The sequence below is a fragment of the Buteo buteo genome, chromosome 25 (assembly GCF_964188355.1).
Source record: "Buteo buteo chromosome 25, bButBut1.hap1.1, whole genome shotgun sequence".
Classification (NCBI taxonomy): Eukaryota; Metazoa; Chordata; class Aves; order Accipitriformes; family Accipitridae; genus Buteo; species Buteo buteo.
In genome coordinates this window covers 2,461,160-2,479,911 of record NC_134195.1, presented here as the reverse complement: position 1 = coordinate 2,479,911, position 18,752 = coordinate 2,461,160, and the positions used below count along the sequence as shown (strand labels likewise).

The following is an 18,752-nucleotide window of genomic DNA, read 5'->3' as shown; positions in this document are numbered from 1 at the left end:
TAGTGAATGAGTCTTCACACTGCTCCCACAAGTCATGTAAATACTCACACACGTGGAAGTTGAGACAGAGTAAGTGACCTCTCTTGGATCAGGTAACAGCATCTGTTGCAACGTCAGAAACAGGATCTACATCTCGGCTCTAAGCCCGTACTCCCTCCTTTCCAGGACTGTCACCTAACCAGCTCGGTGGAGGTGCATGCTCCTAGATCAGTATCTTGACTTGTCGTCCTCAAAGACCACAATTCACAGCATTTTATTTCTAGCTCTTGAGCTACAACGTGGCTCTAGGAAGAACACTCTCAGAGCAGCTAGAAATCCTACTACATACCATATACAAGTATACACACTGATATTAATTTCTTACTTAACAGCACCCTGCCAGTCTCAAACATTTGCCAGCAAGAGTCCTCAGCAATATGCTTGGCTGACTAGATATGAGTGTTAATAACAGGGGCTCGCTGTCACCTGCAACACAGCATGCTGAAAACGTAACTCTTGTTATCCAAACTTTTACGCAATGATAAAGCAGGCATAGGAGTGCTTTCCAAACACGCAAAGAGAGGGAGAGGAAGTTTTATGGCCTTCCTTCAGAGATTAAAACCAAGTGAAAGAGGAGCTACACCCTTCTCAGAAAGGTATCACCCTTACCTACATCCATTCAGTAAGATACAGGAACTTGATACTTTAGCAAGCTGGCTACTTCCTTAAGAAAAAAAAAAGCCAAACCCATGAATGTAAAAGAAGAAAAAGAACCACCTACAGCGTGTTGGCTGTGCTTGTTCTCATTGTCAAGACAGAGAGGAAGTATAAACCCTCGTATTAATCAATACTGCCTGTTCCAGAGTACCTTCATGTTGCACGTAACGTGGACAACCACCTCTCAACAGGCTTCTGCCTTCAGATTTCAGAGCAGAGGAAACAGTGGAACAAGCCATTCAGGTGAAAACCAAGTACTAGTTTAAAAATAATTTAATTTCTCAGACTAGCACAACAGATACATGTAATATCCATCCTCCAGGCTTCCACCTCGCTTCCTCCTTCCTACCCTTGAAATCTCCAAAACCCACAGTTACATATGTTTTTCCTGGACCACTCAAGATCTAATAATGACCTAAGAGCACCAAAATATAGCGTTGTTTGTTTCAACCCTGCTATCCTTCAATGTTAACCAACTAGACACACCTTCACCTCCCACTTTCAGGAAACTTCACAAACAGCAGCAGTACTCTGTGCAACAGTGCCTGCAGTGAGACACAGCTACTCAGACTGCACTGGCGTGAGGAAAAGAGGACTCCTGGCTCTGCGCTGAAGTTATCTGTGGTACTATTCAAAATTCAGGAGATGGGAGATTGCAGTCTGATAAGAATTGAAAACTGTAATTAAAGCTGGAAACCCAGTCACCACTGACGTTAGATAGACAGCAGGACTAAAATTCAGGAAAATCAGGAGGATGAGATCCATTTTTATAGCAGCAGTGGGATTAAAGGAGCAAGTGGAGGAGATAAGAAAAGGAAATGGATGTGGAGTTTAGTGGCAGCAGAAGGAGAACCCAACAGTGAGTAACAAGAACAGAAACACGTGATGAAAGCAGCACAGGAATTAAACTCAGGAAAGGAAAACCAGATTTATTTTGCTTGTTGTTTTTTTTTTTATTCTGCAACATATATATTAATAAGAACATTACTCCAGAAAGCAAGAAAAACCAACAGAGACCATTACAACAAAAGGAGTGTTGTGCCACAATTGCAGCTATATTTATAGTCAAAATATAAACTGAAACTTTGTCAGCAATAGGAAACCCTTTTTATGACTCTTAAAGTACACAGAATCTTTTTTTTCCAGATTAACAAGATACTCAGGAAGCAGAAAAACTTTCAGGTCAAAAGTTGTGGGAGAATTGGTTCCAACAAAAATATCAGATGCTCCTGCAACAGTGATGAACACAGAAAAAGGCTGCAAAATTATTTATTACAAAGGAAGGAAAGGAAAAGAACATTTGCAGAAAACATCATTCCCCAAATCCTGAAAGAGCAAACAAGACAGAGAGAAGAGAAACCTGCTTTTGATCTCAGATAAAATTAAGAGACAGAAAACATTCATTCCATTCCATCTCTAAAATAATCAGTTTGGGTGGGTTTGGACAAGTTAGCTATGATATTTCAGTACTGGATAATTCATAGCTCCAAATTAAATAAAAAAATCCGGCTATTAGATCATCTCAGTTACCTGTCATTTTAGGCAAAACCCTTCAGAGCTGGCTATCAACCTCAAGTCTTACTTACACTGCATAAATCTGACCCACATTATTGTAAGGTTACACTTGAAAATGGTCAAACCCACATAAGTGACAGAATAAAAATGCCACTGTCTTCTTAACAGCTTCTTACTTTTCAAGCCAGTTTTGATTTTGACTCATGATTTGGAATTTTTGTGGCCCATGCACGCTTCAGCAAGCTGCCTCTGGTTGTGCAACCCACCAAGTCCCCACATGGGAAAAGTGTGGAAAAAATGCAAGCAAACATGATGAGCAATCCTCAAAGCTCACCATTCCCTCCACTTACGGGTTACCAAAATAGTATCTCAATTTCTATCATTGCCAATCCTTTCACTTTCCTGGACTTCAACAAGCTCCACAGTTTCCTCAAGAAAATAAGAGGCTTAATAGCAAGGAGTAACCAAAGCTCATTTTCCACTGATGAGAAAGAAAAAGAGCAGAAAACACACTTAGACTAGCTGCTTCTAGAGAGCCAACCTGGAGAACTGCTTCAAGTTCTCAACAGAAATTCACTTCCTTCCAAGAAAGAAAGTCTCACTGCAACAAGAGAACAAAATACCTTAATCCTTGTGCTTAGCAGCGTGATATTCTTGGTTAAATTTAGTCAATGGAGAGAAGACAAAGCTCACATTGGTTACTCTCTGTGGAAAGACACAGCATACAATCACACCTGTCCTTTTTACTTTGTAGATGCAGGATTTTTAAGAAAACATTATTGTAGCATTAAAAAAAGGTAGTGATCCCTTTAACAAAACACTTCTTAAAAAAAAATCTAACCCTGCAAGGAGCTGTTGTAACATCCATAAACAACTGCAGCAGAGCAGCTGTAACTGTGTCCTGTTTCCACTCTCCGGGAAGCAAACAGGAAACCTATACCCTTACCTGATTGAAAAAGCAGCCAGTCCCTGAGATTTTAATCAACCTAAAGCAACAGACATTTTCCTTCTCTTCCAGTTTCCTGGGATGCTTCCTGGCCCGTTCAGGATAGCAGTATGGAGACCAAGCTTTTTAACAGCAGCATTACCTTCATTTTCCACATTAAATATTGCTACTTGCCCTATTACTGTATTTACTTTTGGCCTAGGTGTGACAGCTCAGGCAGGGCTGTGGATTCAAACAACAAAACCACTCCTCTGCCAAGGGCGGTTTATTAGCATTAGCCTCTAACTTCAGAGGGCAGGATTTTTCAGCACACCTCAAAAACCTTTACACTATTTTCAGATGAACAGTACCAAAAATAGATGCACCAGCCAAGCAAGAGATGTAATTATGCAAACCTTTAGCTAACAAGGAGGAAAGATCTATAAAAACTAGGCAAGCCATCACGTCCACCTCCACCAGCTAGGATTTTGCAATAAACAGAAAGCAAAACTTGCCAAGTCCCCCCTTTTGCAGTTCTGGGTTAACACCTCAACCCCAAAAAACTTTTGAATCGGTTTTGTGTTTCTTCTCCTTTCCATAAGAAGAATGAAGATGTAAAGAAGGATGAAACGAAGGCCAAAGAGCAAATTCCACTTGTTCTGACACATGCAGCAGCTGAACTAATGCCCATGAATCTCACAGGACTAAGAGACAACCCGGACACAACCCCCAGCCATTCGTTCCTCTCTTCCTCTCGTTGCCTCTGCAAAAAAGTGCATTTAGTTTCCACCAGCTCCTGCCTTAACAAGTGCGTACCTGATTAGTTCAACGTAATTTTAACTTAGCCCTTACCCTTGTATTTGCACTAAACGAAAAAGCATGGGGCAAACGGATCAAAGGTGAGAGCACTCTTTGTAGTTCCCTGCGCTATGGTGGCAGCAAGTAAGACCTCTCCAATTAAGGTCTCATCCTGCAGCCAATCTTTGAAGTATTTAACAGTGTCTTTTTAACAGAACAGATTTTATATTCTTTGCCAAAAGCCTCCATCTCACCTTACTCAAACACACAACATCCTGTGACTGCTGCTGTTTTGATCCCCATGCTACAGCAGCTTGGCCAATGCTGAACACACATACACCTTTCCAGGACACCAAACGCACAATACCAAGGATAACAAATGCAGATACCTAGTCAATTCAAAGGATCAGCAAAGAACCAAAGATACTGCTCAGACAAAGAGAACAACAGCAAAGTAACATTAAAAGTATCCCCACTCCCCAGTAAGGATTTATTTGCTGCACTACATTTTGGTGAGAAACTTCAGGACAAGAAATGGGATTTTTGTTTAAGAAATATCTCATACAGACTTCTTCAGAGCACTTGGGGAAGTAAGGTGTAAGGGGCCCCCAAATAATCCATTTTTTTCCATCCTGAGATTCTGGAAATGTTTTTCAGCAGCTCTCAGGGTTTTTTTCTTCATTGGAATTTCTTTTCCTGCACTATAAACAAATTTGGTGCAGCTTACATATAAGATACGTTCAAGTCCCTACTGTTGGTTGCATATAATTCCTTAGAGCAGAAAAAAAAAATCCACATCTTCTTTTTAAACTGCCTAGTTTATTAGCTAGTGGAGGAAACAGTAGCTCAGCTACAAATAAGCAAGAGCATGTAAGTATATTAGTCTCCCCAAACCAACAACAAAAACCCATGACTTCATTGAACTTGTTTCATGCTTTCTTCTTCAGGCAAGAAGGAAAAAGCTCTCACTGTACCTGAGTGGAAGGAAAAGACTCGCAGCTCTATCATCAGCTTGCCCAAAAAAGCAGCATGCATCCGTCTGGCACCTCCTGGCAGCTGACTGGTATTCAGCTTCAGCCAGCCCAGCTGGGGTGGACTCCCAGGCATTTAAAGATTCACAGGTGCAGCCACCAGCAGTTAGCTGACAAAGAGCTTGTGCAAATACTCCTTTTGCAAGCAGGTCTTCAGATCGAGGATGGTGCTATAAACCAGCAATTGAGGTTTCTCCTGAAGACTAAGCACTGAGGAATGGACTCAGACCTCACGTGAGCCCACTCCTATCTGTAGAGCGGTTCCACTGAAGTTACTGCCTCCCATGCAACAGCAGAGATTAGGAGCTAATCGGTATACGTGTGCTGCACAATTTGGCAAACTGTAACCCAAAGTCTACTTTGTCACATTTTCTCTGTTCTTATATTATATTATTGTTTTATACCATACTGCCTCCCCTCACTTGCTTAACTGTTGGTACTGTGCTCTAAAACCTGCCTTCTGTCTCTGAAGCTCTGATGCTGTTTGCAGGTACCAACAGCAACCTCTGTTTTTTCCTTCCTAAAATAAACATCATCACATAGAGGAAATTGTTTTAAAAAATTTAAACTATTCAAGAGCGAACAAGCCCATTGTTTGGAGAGGAGACTTCAGGGCAGCAGTGCACTACCACAACTGTGTTGCATAGCATCCATAAAAATCCTGTGGACCACAAGGGTTCAAGGTTGGCGTGTGCTGGGACAGGGAGGGAGGGGACAGAGCATTCTCATTGCTTAAATGTAAACAATAATAATAATCAGTTTTTGTAACTGAGAGAAGGAAGCAATCTAATGTGGAAAACAGTTGTTACTATTCTGTTTATGACTCCTTGTTCCTGACAAGTATGCTGGGTTAACTTGGTAACGCTGAAGGGGCTAAACTGAGGTGACCTGAAAGTGGGCGAATGGCTGAAAACCCATCTGATAAGATGGGCTTGGGAATACCTTTTCTCTTTTTTTATACTAGAAGCATGCCAGAGTGGAAAATACTGGGTGGAGGATCCATAACTCTCGTGACTGTAAGAGCTTTATCCTCAAACCCCCAGACAAATTCCAGTTGTTCAGGCAGTGAACTGGATTCACTGCCAAACAGTAGCTTAGGCACCTTCAGGAAGAAAGCTGCTACCTGAGTCCAAGGGCATGATGCTCAAAACAATCTCCTAACACCTCAAAGCTTGAAGGTTCATTAGAAATTTTTCCAACACAACTTAAGCTCTCTGCATACAGTGTGAAGTGTATTTAGACAATTTAATACAGAAAGAAATTCCAAGAGCCGGGCCAAAACCCCAAGTCCTTTCTTTGGCAAGGAAACAGGCTTTGTTCGGGGCCACTAGGACAGCTCTTAAGTTTTTAAGCTCCAACATTAGATGTTGGTACCATCAAACCTCCTCCAACACCTTCAGTGAAAATGGCAGCAGAGGTTGGTTTTGTGCTGAACTGCAGGTGCACATTACTCGTGCTTGGAGCATGCTAACCAGACCAGGACACCTCACGGGACGTAAGCAGAGGATCTCCCTGCTTAAGGATGCCACTGCAGTTTAGGGTGGCAAATCTGGCATTCCCAGAGGGATATTTTTGGGCACTGTGAAAATTGTACTCACAAAGTGGTGAGTGATACCTAGGGACCCAAAGGACCAAGCGAGGACTCCAAGGGTCCCACTTTTTGGCTAACGTACCCAACTTCCATTTGCAGCATTCTGTGTCTTTGAGCCTTGGTGGCTCATATGACGCTTAAATAGCACTGTACAGCCAGTCACCTGAGCCAGAGCAGGTCCCCTCTGAAACCGCAAAAAATTTTAGTCCCTTTGTTTGACAACATAAATCTTAAAAGTTCGAGTGACACTCAGAAAAAAATAGCAATCTCCCCTCAGGCTATCATAAATAACACATTTTGTCTGGCTGCTTGAGTTCAAAGATGACTAAATCTATATTTTACTTCTCTGATGCCTTTTCTGCCATAGGGCATTCTGTTGTGTCTACAAACTGTTTCATCTGCGAAGCGTTACAAGATTTCATCACAAGCAATGTATATACTTCATTCAGTCAAAAGAAGTATCTTCTCATGAAATATTAAGTTAGCACTCTATCACTACTCAGCACATGCATCTGGAGACTGTCACATCTTATCTGATTCAAGTAAAAAATCACATATTTCTGTAAGCAAAGTGTAGCATAAAATGTTTTCATTTTACTGACATCAGAGAATTTTGCTTCTCAACTTTGAAATAACTTCTAATTACACAGGAAAACACTCAAAAATCTCATCAGCTTGGTTTTTTTTCTTCAAGGAATCTATCCCTAAAATAACTCTATAAAGTCAAATGAAAACATCTGCAAAAATTATTATTACAAGTTACCTTGCAGACAAAGAACATAATTTTCAATAGCTGGAAGCGAGAAAAAAAATCACAGAAGGAGGCAAGGTCAAATGTTATCAACCAAAAGGAGAAAAGTTTATACTGAAGAAGGTAGTAGACACCACCTGTACTTGCACCTGAAGTCCTTCAACAATCTTTGATAGCCATTGTGGTAGATGATATAGAGACCAATAGCAGAACATTATCCATGCCCCACATGCACAGTCCAGTTAAAATGTCTGAACACATTACTGGAGTCCTAGAGGTTTAGATGGTAGAAGCTAGAGAGTTTGAAAGTGAGTTGAAGGACAGCTGTGTGGTTTTGGGCTCCCAAGAAGGACACATTTTGAGTTTCTGTTTCAAAAACCCAGCCATGTCATGCAGTATTGGAAAGGTAAAGTTTCTCTAATGTGAACCGATAGAGGCATAATCTTGAATTCTTCATCTCCCATGCTAGGTCTCTTTAAAAATTGACCTACTGATCCCTATCCATTTTCTCATATACACCTTTGGAATCCACCAAAGATGGTAAGAATTAGGTAAGTGTTTGGGTAAAACAGAGGAAATGCTTATTTTTTAATCATGAAGGCTTAGGAATTAAAAAGTAATTCTGCTCTGCAGACTCAGTGCATGAAACAAGTTGCTTGTGTGTCATGAAAGCTTATGACTTTCACCTAGAAGAAGAAAAGGAGGGAAATATAGATTGCATCTTTCCTTCAAATAAAAGCCTGAAAAGCAAGTAGCTCCTTCCCCAAAAGCCAAAGGACACTTAAAAACAGGTTCTTCAACTAGCCCTCTGACATACATTCATATAAACTATACGTCACATACTGTGGAGACTTCTAAAGTGATTTCTCAGAGAAATAAATCAAAAGATGGAATCATTTGGAGAATTACTCATGACTAATGCAACTAAGCAACTATTTTAAGACTGTCCATCTGGAACTCTTAATGATTTTCAGGATACAGCCCCATCCAGATTAAGATTACTGTAGGTAATACACAAATCACAACAGTTACTGTAATCTAGGACAACTCTAAGACAAATGGTCACCAGAATCGTACTAGTCACAATTTTTAAAAGTATACTCTTGACTAACCACTCACATCTGAAATTATAGGATCATCCTCTCCCAACTGCCCCAGCAACTGCTATGTGTTTGTTAAGTGGACAAAACTCCTTACTAAAAGACAACTGCAAGCTACTCCCAGTGAGCTCTTCAAGGTCTTCTTCCAACTTGGTCCCTGGACTCACTTTTTTGTGGCATCTATTTACAAAAGTTCCAAAATTGACTAGAAACTTTGCAATGAGAAATAAGTGTAAGTCTGATTAAAATAATTAGATGAGGCTGAGACTCACTGCATGCTGACGGCAGTGCAGGTGGAAAATTCTCACATTTTTTTCCACCTGGGGATAAGAAGGGATAAGAAGCAGCAGCCACCACAGAAGATTTCTGTAGGGTCCTCCAGTTTAGTTATTTGGCCTCATTCCAAAAGGGAAGAATGAACACATTCAACAACTTGGTCCCTCACCCCAAATTGTATGCAAATTGACAGACTCACCGTCAATAACACCAAAGACTGCTGACAAATACTAAAGAGTATTAAGTAAATGTGAAAACTAAGACTGTCAGCAGCACTTATCCATCATTTTCAGAAAAAACACCGACCAACAATACTGAGGAAGGTTTCATGCCATACTTGAGTCAAAGTGCAAGAAACAGAAGTTGTGTGTGAGGTTGGATTAACTGCTGACTAAAATAGAATCTCTTTTTTACATCACCGAGCAAGAAATGAAACACATAAAACTTGCGTTGATCTTTGCTTCCTGCTTTGGAAGAAGACGTAGTGGCTCTGAGATAAGATAAAATAAATAAATAAATACAAGAGCTAGCTTCAATCAGGAAGTGCTGGAAATCTTACAATAAACTTTGATCCTTTTAACTTAGCATGCTTTACCATGAGACCATGTATGTTCAACCTCCTCGGGTTAGCTTAACCTTTGAAGTTAATTTGAAAATCACGTGGGATTTTGTTAAACACGACAAACATACACAGTATAAGGAAGTAGTGCAGGCCATCTTATTAAGCATGACTTCAGTACAGCTAAACAGATTGCAACAGCACATGAGGCTGGAAACTTCTGGAAGAACAATCAAGAAGATAAAGGGAGTAAATAAAGTTACATCCTAGCTCCAAGACTGGTTCTGCCCAGAGAGTAAATACCTTCTTGTGGACAATTTTCCATATGGGAAAGCAAAAGCATGCTACAAGAACAGCAAGTCATTTTTACTCTAAATTATTGAAACAAAGTATCTCTGCTTATTCATCAGGGAAACTATAAATTCTTTTTTTCACTATTGCATTATTTTTCCATATATTCTTCAGCAGCCATGAAAGCAGGAAATATATAAATTCCTACCAAGTCACCACATACTATGGCATTAATGCCATATATGCTAGTGCCTCTAATTAAATGGGCTTTTAAAATGGCACTAATGGTCAGGAAGACATTTTTTTGCCATTTCAAGAGTCACAGGCACAGTCACATTCTGTTTTCTGAGGATTCATTTTACATGTGTTGAAGTAACACAACTATTTTTGACTTTTTTTTCTCCATTCACATGCGTAACCCTTAATGTCACACAACAACCACCCTTAGAAAAGGTCTGTTTGTTGTAAGAAGACTCATATACAGCCTAAATCTTAGCAAAGAGGGACAAAGAGAAGACCATAGGCAGACAATGGAGAGGTCCAAGGGGCAAGGGAGCAGGCTCAAGGAGTTCAGAGTCAGTGGATCTATTGGAACAGGAGCCTAGAGGCAAGGTCTTGTATTGCCCCTAATTCTGTGTGCGTGCCTCTCTAATTGGAAAGATTTTAAAAAGCCCTTGTTTTTGTGGAGGAATAATCATCCAGGGGAATAAAAGTGGTGGCCTGTATACCAGTATCCCAGCGCCTACATACTCATTCATTATTATGCACACAGCTGGAGAAATAACATTTTTCCCCCAAAATTAAGGCACCAAAAATTTTACAATAGTAACTTTTATAACATTGTAATTTAGCATATTATAATTTTATGTCATTTAAAAAGGAATTCAAATAACTTTTTAACACAAGAAATGGGGAACAATAAGCAATTTCAGGGATCTTGAATGGGACCACTCTCAGAAATTGATTGATAATGTCATCCATTTTAGATAATTCTACTTTCTACCATAGCATGTATCTTAACACAATTGTAAAATACACTCCTCGAATCATGCATTCCTTCACTTTTACTTTTAACACAAAGAATATAGATTTTAAAATTAAAAAAAAAACTCAATTAAAAAATTTCAGAAAAAAACAGTTAAAAAAGGAGGCTGGGGTCCCTCAGTTTTATGGGACAAGTCAATACAGACAACTATGTGAAGGAAGAAAAACATTTGCCAGTGTTGCTGAATTGGTATCTCTGAACAGTAACAACCTCTTTATCAGAAAATATACACTGACTACATTCCAGCAGCAGAAACTGCCCTATAAAATTGCATGATGATGCTCTGAAAACTGATTTCTGAGGGAAGAAACAACTCACTCTTGATGGACATAATGCTTGGGAACTTTTCTGGTTTTGGAAGGAGGTAAAGAGGTCAGCTGTGGCTGGTTTTGCTGATGTGCTCACTTTTCACTGAGTAACTTGGCTGAGTCCAATAAATCATTTAATTTAAGCACATCTGTCCTGGTTTTGGCTGGAATAGAGTTGATTTTCCGCATAGTATGGGGCTAGGTTTTGGATTTGTGCTGGAAACAGTTTTGATAACACAGGGATGTTTTTGTTACTGCTGAGCAGCGCTCGCACAGCCTCAAGGCCTGTTCAGCTTCTCACCCCACCAGCAAGGAGGCTGGGGGGGCACAAGGAGTTTGGGGGGGGGACACAGCCGGGAGACCTGACCCCAACTGACCCAAGGGATATTCCAGACCATAGGACGTCATGCTCAGTGTATAAAGCTGGGTGAAGAAGAAGGAAGGGGGGACGTTTGGAGCGATGGCGCTTGTCTTCCCAAGTCCCTGTTCGGCGTGATGGAGCCCTGCTGTCCTGGAGATGGCTGAACTCCTGCCTGCCCATGGGAAGTGGGGAATGAATTCCTCGTTTTGCTTTGCTTGCGTGCGTGGCTTTTGCTCTACCTGTTAAACTGTCTTAATCTCAATCCATGAGTTTTCTCACTTTTTCTCTTCTGATTCTCTCCCCCATCCCACCCGGGGGGGGGGCGAGCAAGTGGCTGCGTGGGGCTGAGCTGCTGGTTGGGGTTAAACCACAACAACATCACAGATGTTCTATAAAAACCTGGTATGAAAATTTAGATCCTAAAATATCTAATATTTTACTTCCTTTGGAAAGGTGATTTAAAATAAAATCCAAACACTACCATCCACCAGACTCTTCCAACAATGTGCATTCTGTGAACAGAGTGTATTTTCAAGAATCAATGAGCTAGCAAAATTTATATTAAGGCTCTTGAAATGCATGCTTTTTTGGCACATATAAAACATGGAGTTCAAAATGCTTCTAAGAACACAGTCCTAAGCCACACACCTTACACACTCCTGACTTAGCAGATGGGACAAGTCTGTTTACATTTACAAGATCTAGGAGTTATTATAAAGTTAAGCCAACTTACCTTGTGCCACAAAATCCAGCCATGAACACCATTCTGAGAAAAAAAAATAGCTCTTCATTTCTGCTACAGAAATTCCTCTCTGATTCATTGTCAGAGAAGAAGAATGTCCACTTTTCCCTCCCTCTGCTCAGAACAAACTACCCTGAGAAGGTAAGAGCTTTCATATTAATTGAACTTTGTTCCACAAATGCAACAGGTGGCACAAGATGACTTCACAAATATATTTTCCTCCAGTAATGCCATTGTTCTTGTAATTATCTCTTTAATTGCAATGTTCTTCCCTCATGTCCCCACCCTGAATATTTACAGACTGCCGATATACCCAGTGTCTGATACAGTACATCTAGGCTATAGGCTGAAGCCCTAAGCATATTTTCACTCATGTTAGGCTTTAACAAGGCAAAGCAAAACTGTTTTTCACTTGGATATTCACAATGCTATCTGGAACTAGTTGTATTGAATTGCTCATTCACAGGTTTAATATTTCAGTGCAGTTTATCACATCTGCTATGGATTCACACCCAACTCTCCTCTCCCAACTTTCTGCTGGAAAAAGTGCAAGGGCATTTCCAGTAGGACAGGTAATGGAAGTCTCAAGCGTGGAAACCCCAAATCTCAAATAAATCCCTTTTCAACATGTTTACCCAGCCAGCAAACAAAGGTGTGAATGCAGCAAACAGAAAACACAGCCTTACATGCCTGGACCTATCTAGCATGGGGACTAACAGTAATAAAGTTGTCGTGGCAGACTTTAACACTGACCAGAAATCTCAGTGTTTACACAGGTTCCAGGCAGGCTTTGGCTACGTTGAAGCCTTCAGGTACTTAAGTATATCTGGCATATTCAGTCTGACATATGTTCAGCCTGACATTTCCTGCATGCATGCATTTTGCCATCCTGCCTGTAAGCTAACACCCTCTCCCCATACAAGAATGCCCAATATCCAACAGAAATACTCATACAACTCCAGGAGAAGATGTACCATGTCTCCATCCCCTCAGCTGACATGGAAGATGCAAGAGTGCTCTTCCTCTAGACTCCTCTATTTGTGGTGGATTACCCAGGTTGTGGTTTAACCAAGCTTCATCTGACTCTTTCACTACAGAAGTCTATTAGTATTAGACACCCACATTGCAGCGCTGCCTCACTTTACCTCATCGCAGAACTTCCTTGGATTGGATTGGAAGGACCCTGGGACACAGACAGTCTCCTCATCCATCCATTCATTACATGCCTAGAGCGTACACACGAAAGCAAACCACCTCAGAGCTTCAGTCATCTTCATCAGAAAACCAACCTGAATGCAGTGTGAAAAGATGCAGACTACAAGATGCCTCCAAAGATACTCCCCATCCATGCTAAGCACAGCACAGACTGAAGACAGATGTCTCTGGAGTCTCCACTTGCCAGACTTGTTTTACAGCTCTCGGTTCAAGCTGACCTACTGTTCCCGTTTGCTTAGAGAAAGCAAGAAGGGGGAGAATCTCAAAGGACGGTTTGTGAGCACCATGCCAGGAAGCCCATCAAAGGGCCACAGCAGGTCAGCACCCTGGAAAATCTCCCCTGCTGATGGGAGACAGGCGTCCCCACAGAAGACTGCTTGAAGCCACAGCTTTCCAGGGCTGAAATCCTCCACAAACTCTACAGCTGCCATCCCACCTGCCTGCAGTCGGAGATGCAGAAGCGCATAGAAAACGTAGGGTCAGGGACAGATGCAGAAACCACGATGCTGTCTCACGTGAGCCTGCCCAGGCAGGAGAGGCCACATGGCACCTGGTTCCAAACCAGGGGATTTGGGAAAACCATTCCAAAGACCAAGCATTGCGAGAGCCAGGGCTCAACCAGGGTGAAGGGATAAAAGCAACGCAGCCTGCCCTGGGTAAAAGACACTCGTGGAGAGCAGCGCAATGAGGATCAGGCCAAGGAGGACGGATCTAACTGTCCACGAGCTGTTAGTAAATAAAGTCTGCTTTGTTAAAATGAAAATAAAAGAGAAACAGATTTGACGAAGCATGAAGACTCTGGAAGCCAACCCAGCTTCCCTCATTAAGGTAAGACAGTTAATGCAAAAATCAATATATGAACTAGGACATTCATTGTTCATGTAAAGATTTCTACATTAAAGATTTTAGCATGCAGGGCAAGGGTGAAGTGACAGCGCGCATAGCTGCTCTTGGCAATTTCCAGAGATGCTAATGAAGAGAGAACAAAGCTCTGTCAGACCTGGGACAACAGGACAGAGTGGCTTAATTTTGTCACAAAGAGAAGAGAGACGCATACATCATGGGATTCACAGAATCACGAGCACATTTACTTTGGAAATACATGCTTGCCAAAATTGTAATTTTACTCAGCGTAGCTACAGGACAGAAATGTTCCCAGGCTGCAGTACCTCTCCCCTTCCACAACCTAAACCCTTGATCCACCTTCTGTGTAACATTTGGTCTGGAAATGCCACTGAATGCAAAATGAGTTCTGCTGCCAGGAAGGCGAGAAACCTCTTATCAGTCCAAAAGGCCATAAAATGGTTTTGACCAAAACAATGGAATAATTCCTACTGGATATATAAGGGTAACATTAGAAGCATATAATTGCTTTCCTACTGTCAACATAAAATGGGTAACAGGAAGGAAAGGAAACAGAATTTTTGCATACTTGAAGACTTCAAACAGAACAGGCTGCAACAAAATCAAAAGGAGTTTTGGAATAATAATAATAAAGATGGGTGGGAGAGAAGACAGACAACTTCCTACAGAAACATACAATTTTCTGACTATACATACCTATATATAGTGAAAGGAACCTGTAAGTAAGAAACGACTGCATAGCATTACAATATTTATATTAAGGAACTGAGTCTGAAGAAAATTAGGCTAAAATGAGGAAAAATATCTATGTTCGAATGTGTTCCATATATTAAATTTGTGTTTTCCTGCTATGCAGTCAAGGCTTTGCCTACATTTGAAATTAGCTCCAATCCATTCACGAATGGCCTGCAAGTGCTCAAAACTCGTAAGTACATAAACGTTATAAAATAATCGGTGCAAGTGGTAACTTTTATGGATACACTTTGAACTTGACATTACTACCAAGTGCTGGTTGAATCCTACATGAAGGTAAGACTGAAATTTGAGGAGGCCTTGTTTTGCTTTGCAAGACTGTATCCCATGTGTTTAAAATACAACTAAATTTTTCCTGACTTTACTGTGATTAACAGCAATTAACATAAAAACTTTTTCTATTCTGAGCTGAACAGAATTCATTGTTACATCTTGATAATGTATTAGTTAGCACTCCTAAAGGTACCAGACCTTGGCCTCATGAATGCCCAGAACTGATAAGTTAGGAAAGGTGAAATCTTTACATTTCAGAAGTTACAAAAAGGTTATCAAAAAACCTTACAATTTCCATTCCAAGCAAAACAGATAACAAAAGACTCAGTGAGCACAGTACAAAAGAAGGTGTCAGCAAAAGGAACCACCAGAGAGGCATTTTTCTCTATTTTTTTCCGAAGAGTGTCAACATTAAGGAAAGGAATATTGAAAGGCCTTGAAAATTTTATATTTTCCTATAAAGGCAGATTAGCTTACATTGATTTCAATTTCATATGCTCCAAATCAATTTAAAAAGAAACCAAAAAAAGTAATCTTTTTTTTTAAAAACCATAATAGGTCACTGTGCATATAAAACCAAGAAAGGATTAATTAATTATTGAAAAATCTGCTTCAGCTTATCTCAGCCAGCCAGTCAGGGTTAACCTATTTCAGAGAAAAACCCCAACCAAATGTAGCTTTACTAAACACAAAGATTATATAATTATCAGTCACACTAACATATTATTACACCACGTACTGTATGAAACAGACTTTGAAATTGAATAAGTGGCAGCAAGTCCTAAATTCAGTACATTACACTTAAAGATAAGAGGCTTCCTGATTTTTTCAGTACAGTTAAAATAATTTTTTGGTGTAATTAGTTATATTTTTTAAGACCGGAGCACTCAGTGAAGTTTTTCTAGAGTATCAAAGGTGGGTTGGTGTAAAGCATTCAAATCTGTGTTTGTTAGACACTACCATACACCCGGAACTGCAAGGAAAAACAAGATACAATGTTCTTCTTCAGTAAAGTACTGGTGACAGCAAATAATCACTATCCATGAGTAATGTCTAATGGATAAAGATATCTATTTTTTAACTATTACAGTTGCTGGATCCCTACATGAGTATGCTTTCAGGAAAAATACTCATTCCTGCACAAATCACCAGTTGAGAAAATTGGTAGCACCAATACTAGGCTACTTACTCCTCACCATCACCTCACATACTGCTCAAATTTAAGTGCAATGTTCTATGTAGATATAGATCACACTATAGGATCACCTATACATTCACCTCACCAGAGCATATTTGGCGTTGGTTATTTCGTGAGTGCCGTCTGCCATGAAGGATTTGGATGAATCTTGGTAGGATCCTAAAATGACTTTCATGTCCTTCCCTTAAAAGGCGTCGCTGAGACATGGATGTGTATCCCTGTATCTTCACCAAGTTATGCACCAAAGGAAATAAAAAATCAGCTCTTCAGAATTACAGTCTTCTAACACCCTGAAAGATACTCTGATTTTGTTTTTAAATGTCAATGGAACATAAAATTTCTTTGCCAAATTCAAATGCTACCAAAAAAGAAAAAAAAAGGACGCAGATTAAAAGAGCTGGAAATGGGTGCAGTGCGGTTATTTTTGTATTGTATGTGCTCTCCCTCAGAAACCAATACCTGGTTTTACTAGAGAGAAGAAAGAAAAATCAGTTGTACTTAATGGACTGAAAATGCCAAAATAGTTTCCGCACGAAGCCGCAAGACCCTCTCAGTTCCTAGCACACTGCACCCAGCAGACAGGACATCTTGCCACAGCTTTCAGTCTGCTCACAGTGTGACTAGTAAGAATAAAGGAGGCACAGCTTCTCACATAAGCAGGTCAGACTAGCAGATGAAATTTTCAAAAAAAAGAAAGTGTGAAACTGCCTGTTTTTCAGTGTTTCATCCAAAATGAAGAAAAGCCCCCCCAAAACATCCAGTCTGTTAGTGCACTCCAGCCGCGTGCAGCGATCTGAAGCCGCTGCTCATCCCAAGTAGCTGGTACTATCGCCTCCGTCTTCGCATCCTTCTCCTTAACGTGAGGGATGTTCAGTTGTTGCAAAGAGACATCTGAGGTTTCTCCTGAAGAAGGGCAAGTTGAAGGTCTTTCTTATAACTTCACAGTCTTGCTCGTAAGTTCACAGGTCAGCACTCCAAGGGCAGAAATCTCACACTGACACTTGCTGCATTTCCTACTTCTGTGTCTGAAGCACCCTGTATTCCTCAGGGGCCAGTGCTATGCTCATACCAGCAAATTAAAAGAAAAAACCGTTGTGAATACAGTGTTGTCAATTAGAAACTCCCCTTCAGTTCATTTGCCTTAAGTCAGACTCTCATCATCAATCCACCTCCTCTTCCTCCCCCTGCATTTGCACAGAGGTGCAAAACCGAGCCCCTCCGAGGCAAAGCCCGTTTCCAGAATGTGAGCAGAGAGGTCTCACAAGAAAAACCTGAACCTTCCTGGGACTTAACAAACAACTAATAGGAAGGAAGGGAGGGGAAATGAATCCTAGGCTTTCTTAAAACATATCAGGAAACCCTACACTGTCTGTTCCCTCTGTCTCTTTCAATGCAGGAGAGAGGAAACTGATAATGCTGCTTTACTTGGCAGTCAACATTTCCCTCTCAATTCTGTTTAACTATGTCCTGTATGGCCACAGATGTGCCACAACCCCAATATATACCATTACGCACATCAAACTGAAGAAGTGTTTTGAAATACGGTGTACCAACTATTACTCTGAAAGCAAATTCAAACAGACAACCTTTAGTTAAGTCACACTGAAGTAAATATTAAATAACTTGTTACAAAAGACTAGTTTGAATATACCTTGTTAACAGAGAAGAATCATTATAGTTTTAGCTGGAAAATGTCCACCTTTCAACATGAAATCACAGGCAAATCTGACAATCTTGAAATGTGATGATCAAGAAAAGGATCAAAATAAATCAGAACTGATGCATTTCATGTAAATATCACTTGTTTCCAAAATTAATCATACTAAGTAGATGGACCACTGCATATTGGAGCCATGCTACTCATCCTGGATCAAAGGCCTACCAAGCTTATTTAAGCAACACAGGAATTAAAAGGAAGGAAGGGAACAGCTTAGTGGTCGAAAGCCACAATGATACACGTTGCCACTGTACTATATACTCAGCATTCAAAGAAAAGAGGAACTGAAGTAAGGCACAGAGTCCATATTAGACAAAATTCCACATTTTCTTGTGCTGCTTGTCACTGGGGGGCACAAAGCAGTAGTTCTGGTCAGATACAGGGGAACAACAGCATCCACAGAGACAACACTGCAACCTGCTCCTTGCTGCCGAGTTTCCCAGTGGAGGCACCAAATGTGACCAGGAGACGCCTGTGGCAGATTGCCAACCGTCAGGGCTTTCCTCCTGCCTGGCAAGCTACTACTTGTTCGGGGCTTTTGGGGCACACCAGCCTCATGACCGAAGGACCCAGCCTGACAATCGAGTGGGACGCTGATGAAACTACACATCTTCTTCCAGCAGCTGAGCCGCTAGCTAGAAAACAAGGTAGATAAGATGGGAGGAAACGGCCTCAAGTTGCACCAAGGGAAGTTTAGATTGGATATTAGGAAAAACTTCTTCACCGAAAGGGTTGTCAGGCAT

General features: G+C 40.8%; 1 protein-coding gene across 6 annotated transcripts in view; it reads right to left on the bottom strand.

Moving 5' to 3' along the window:
- Positions 1 to 18,752, bottom strand: part of MCF2L (MCF.2 cell line derived transforming sequence like) — a 125,182-nt gene that overhangs the window by 83,711 nt on the left and 22,719 nt on the right. Inside the window, exon 1 of one of the 6 annotated variants that reach the window (XM_075057574.1) lies at positions 16,378 to 17,546. The exons of 2 other annotated variants lie outside the window; for them this stretch is intronic. In XM_075057574.1, the coding sequence (XP_074913675.1) occupies positions 16,378 to 16,498 (121 nt within the window). In that variant the 5' untranslated portion in view covers positions 16,499 to 17,546. Of the gene's footprint in view, positions 1 to 4,908; positions 5,454 to 16,377; positions 17,547 to 18,752 lie in introns of those variants that run through there. 3 more of the 6 variants (XM_075057577.1, XM_075057573.1, XM_075057575.1) reach the window with 3 other exon arrangements.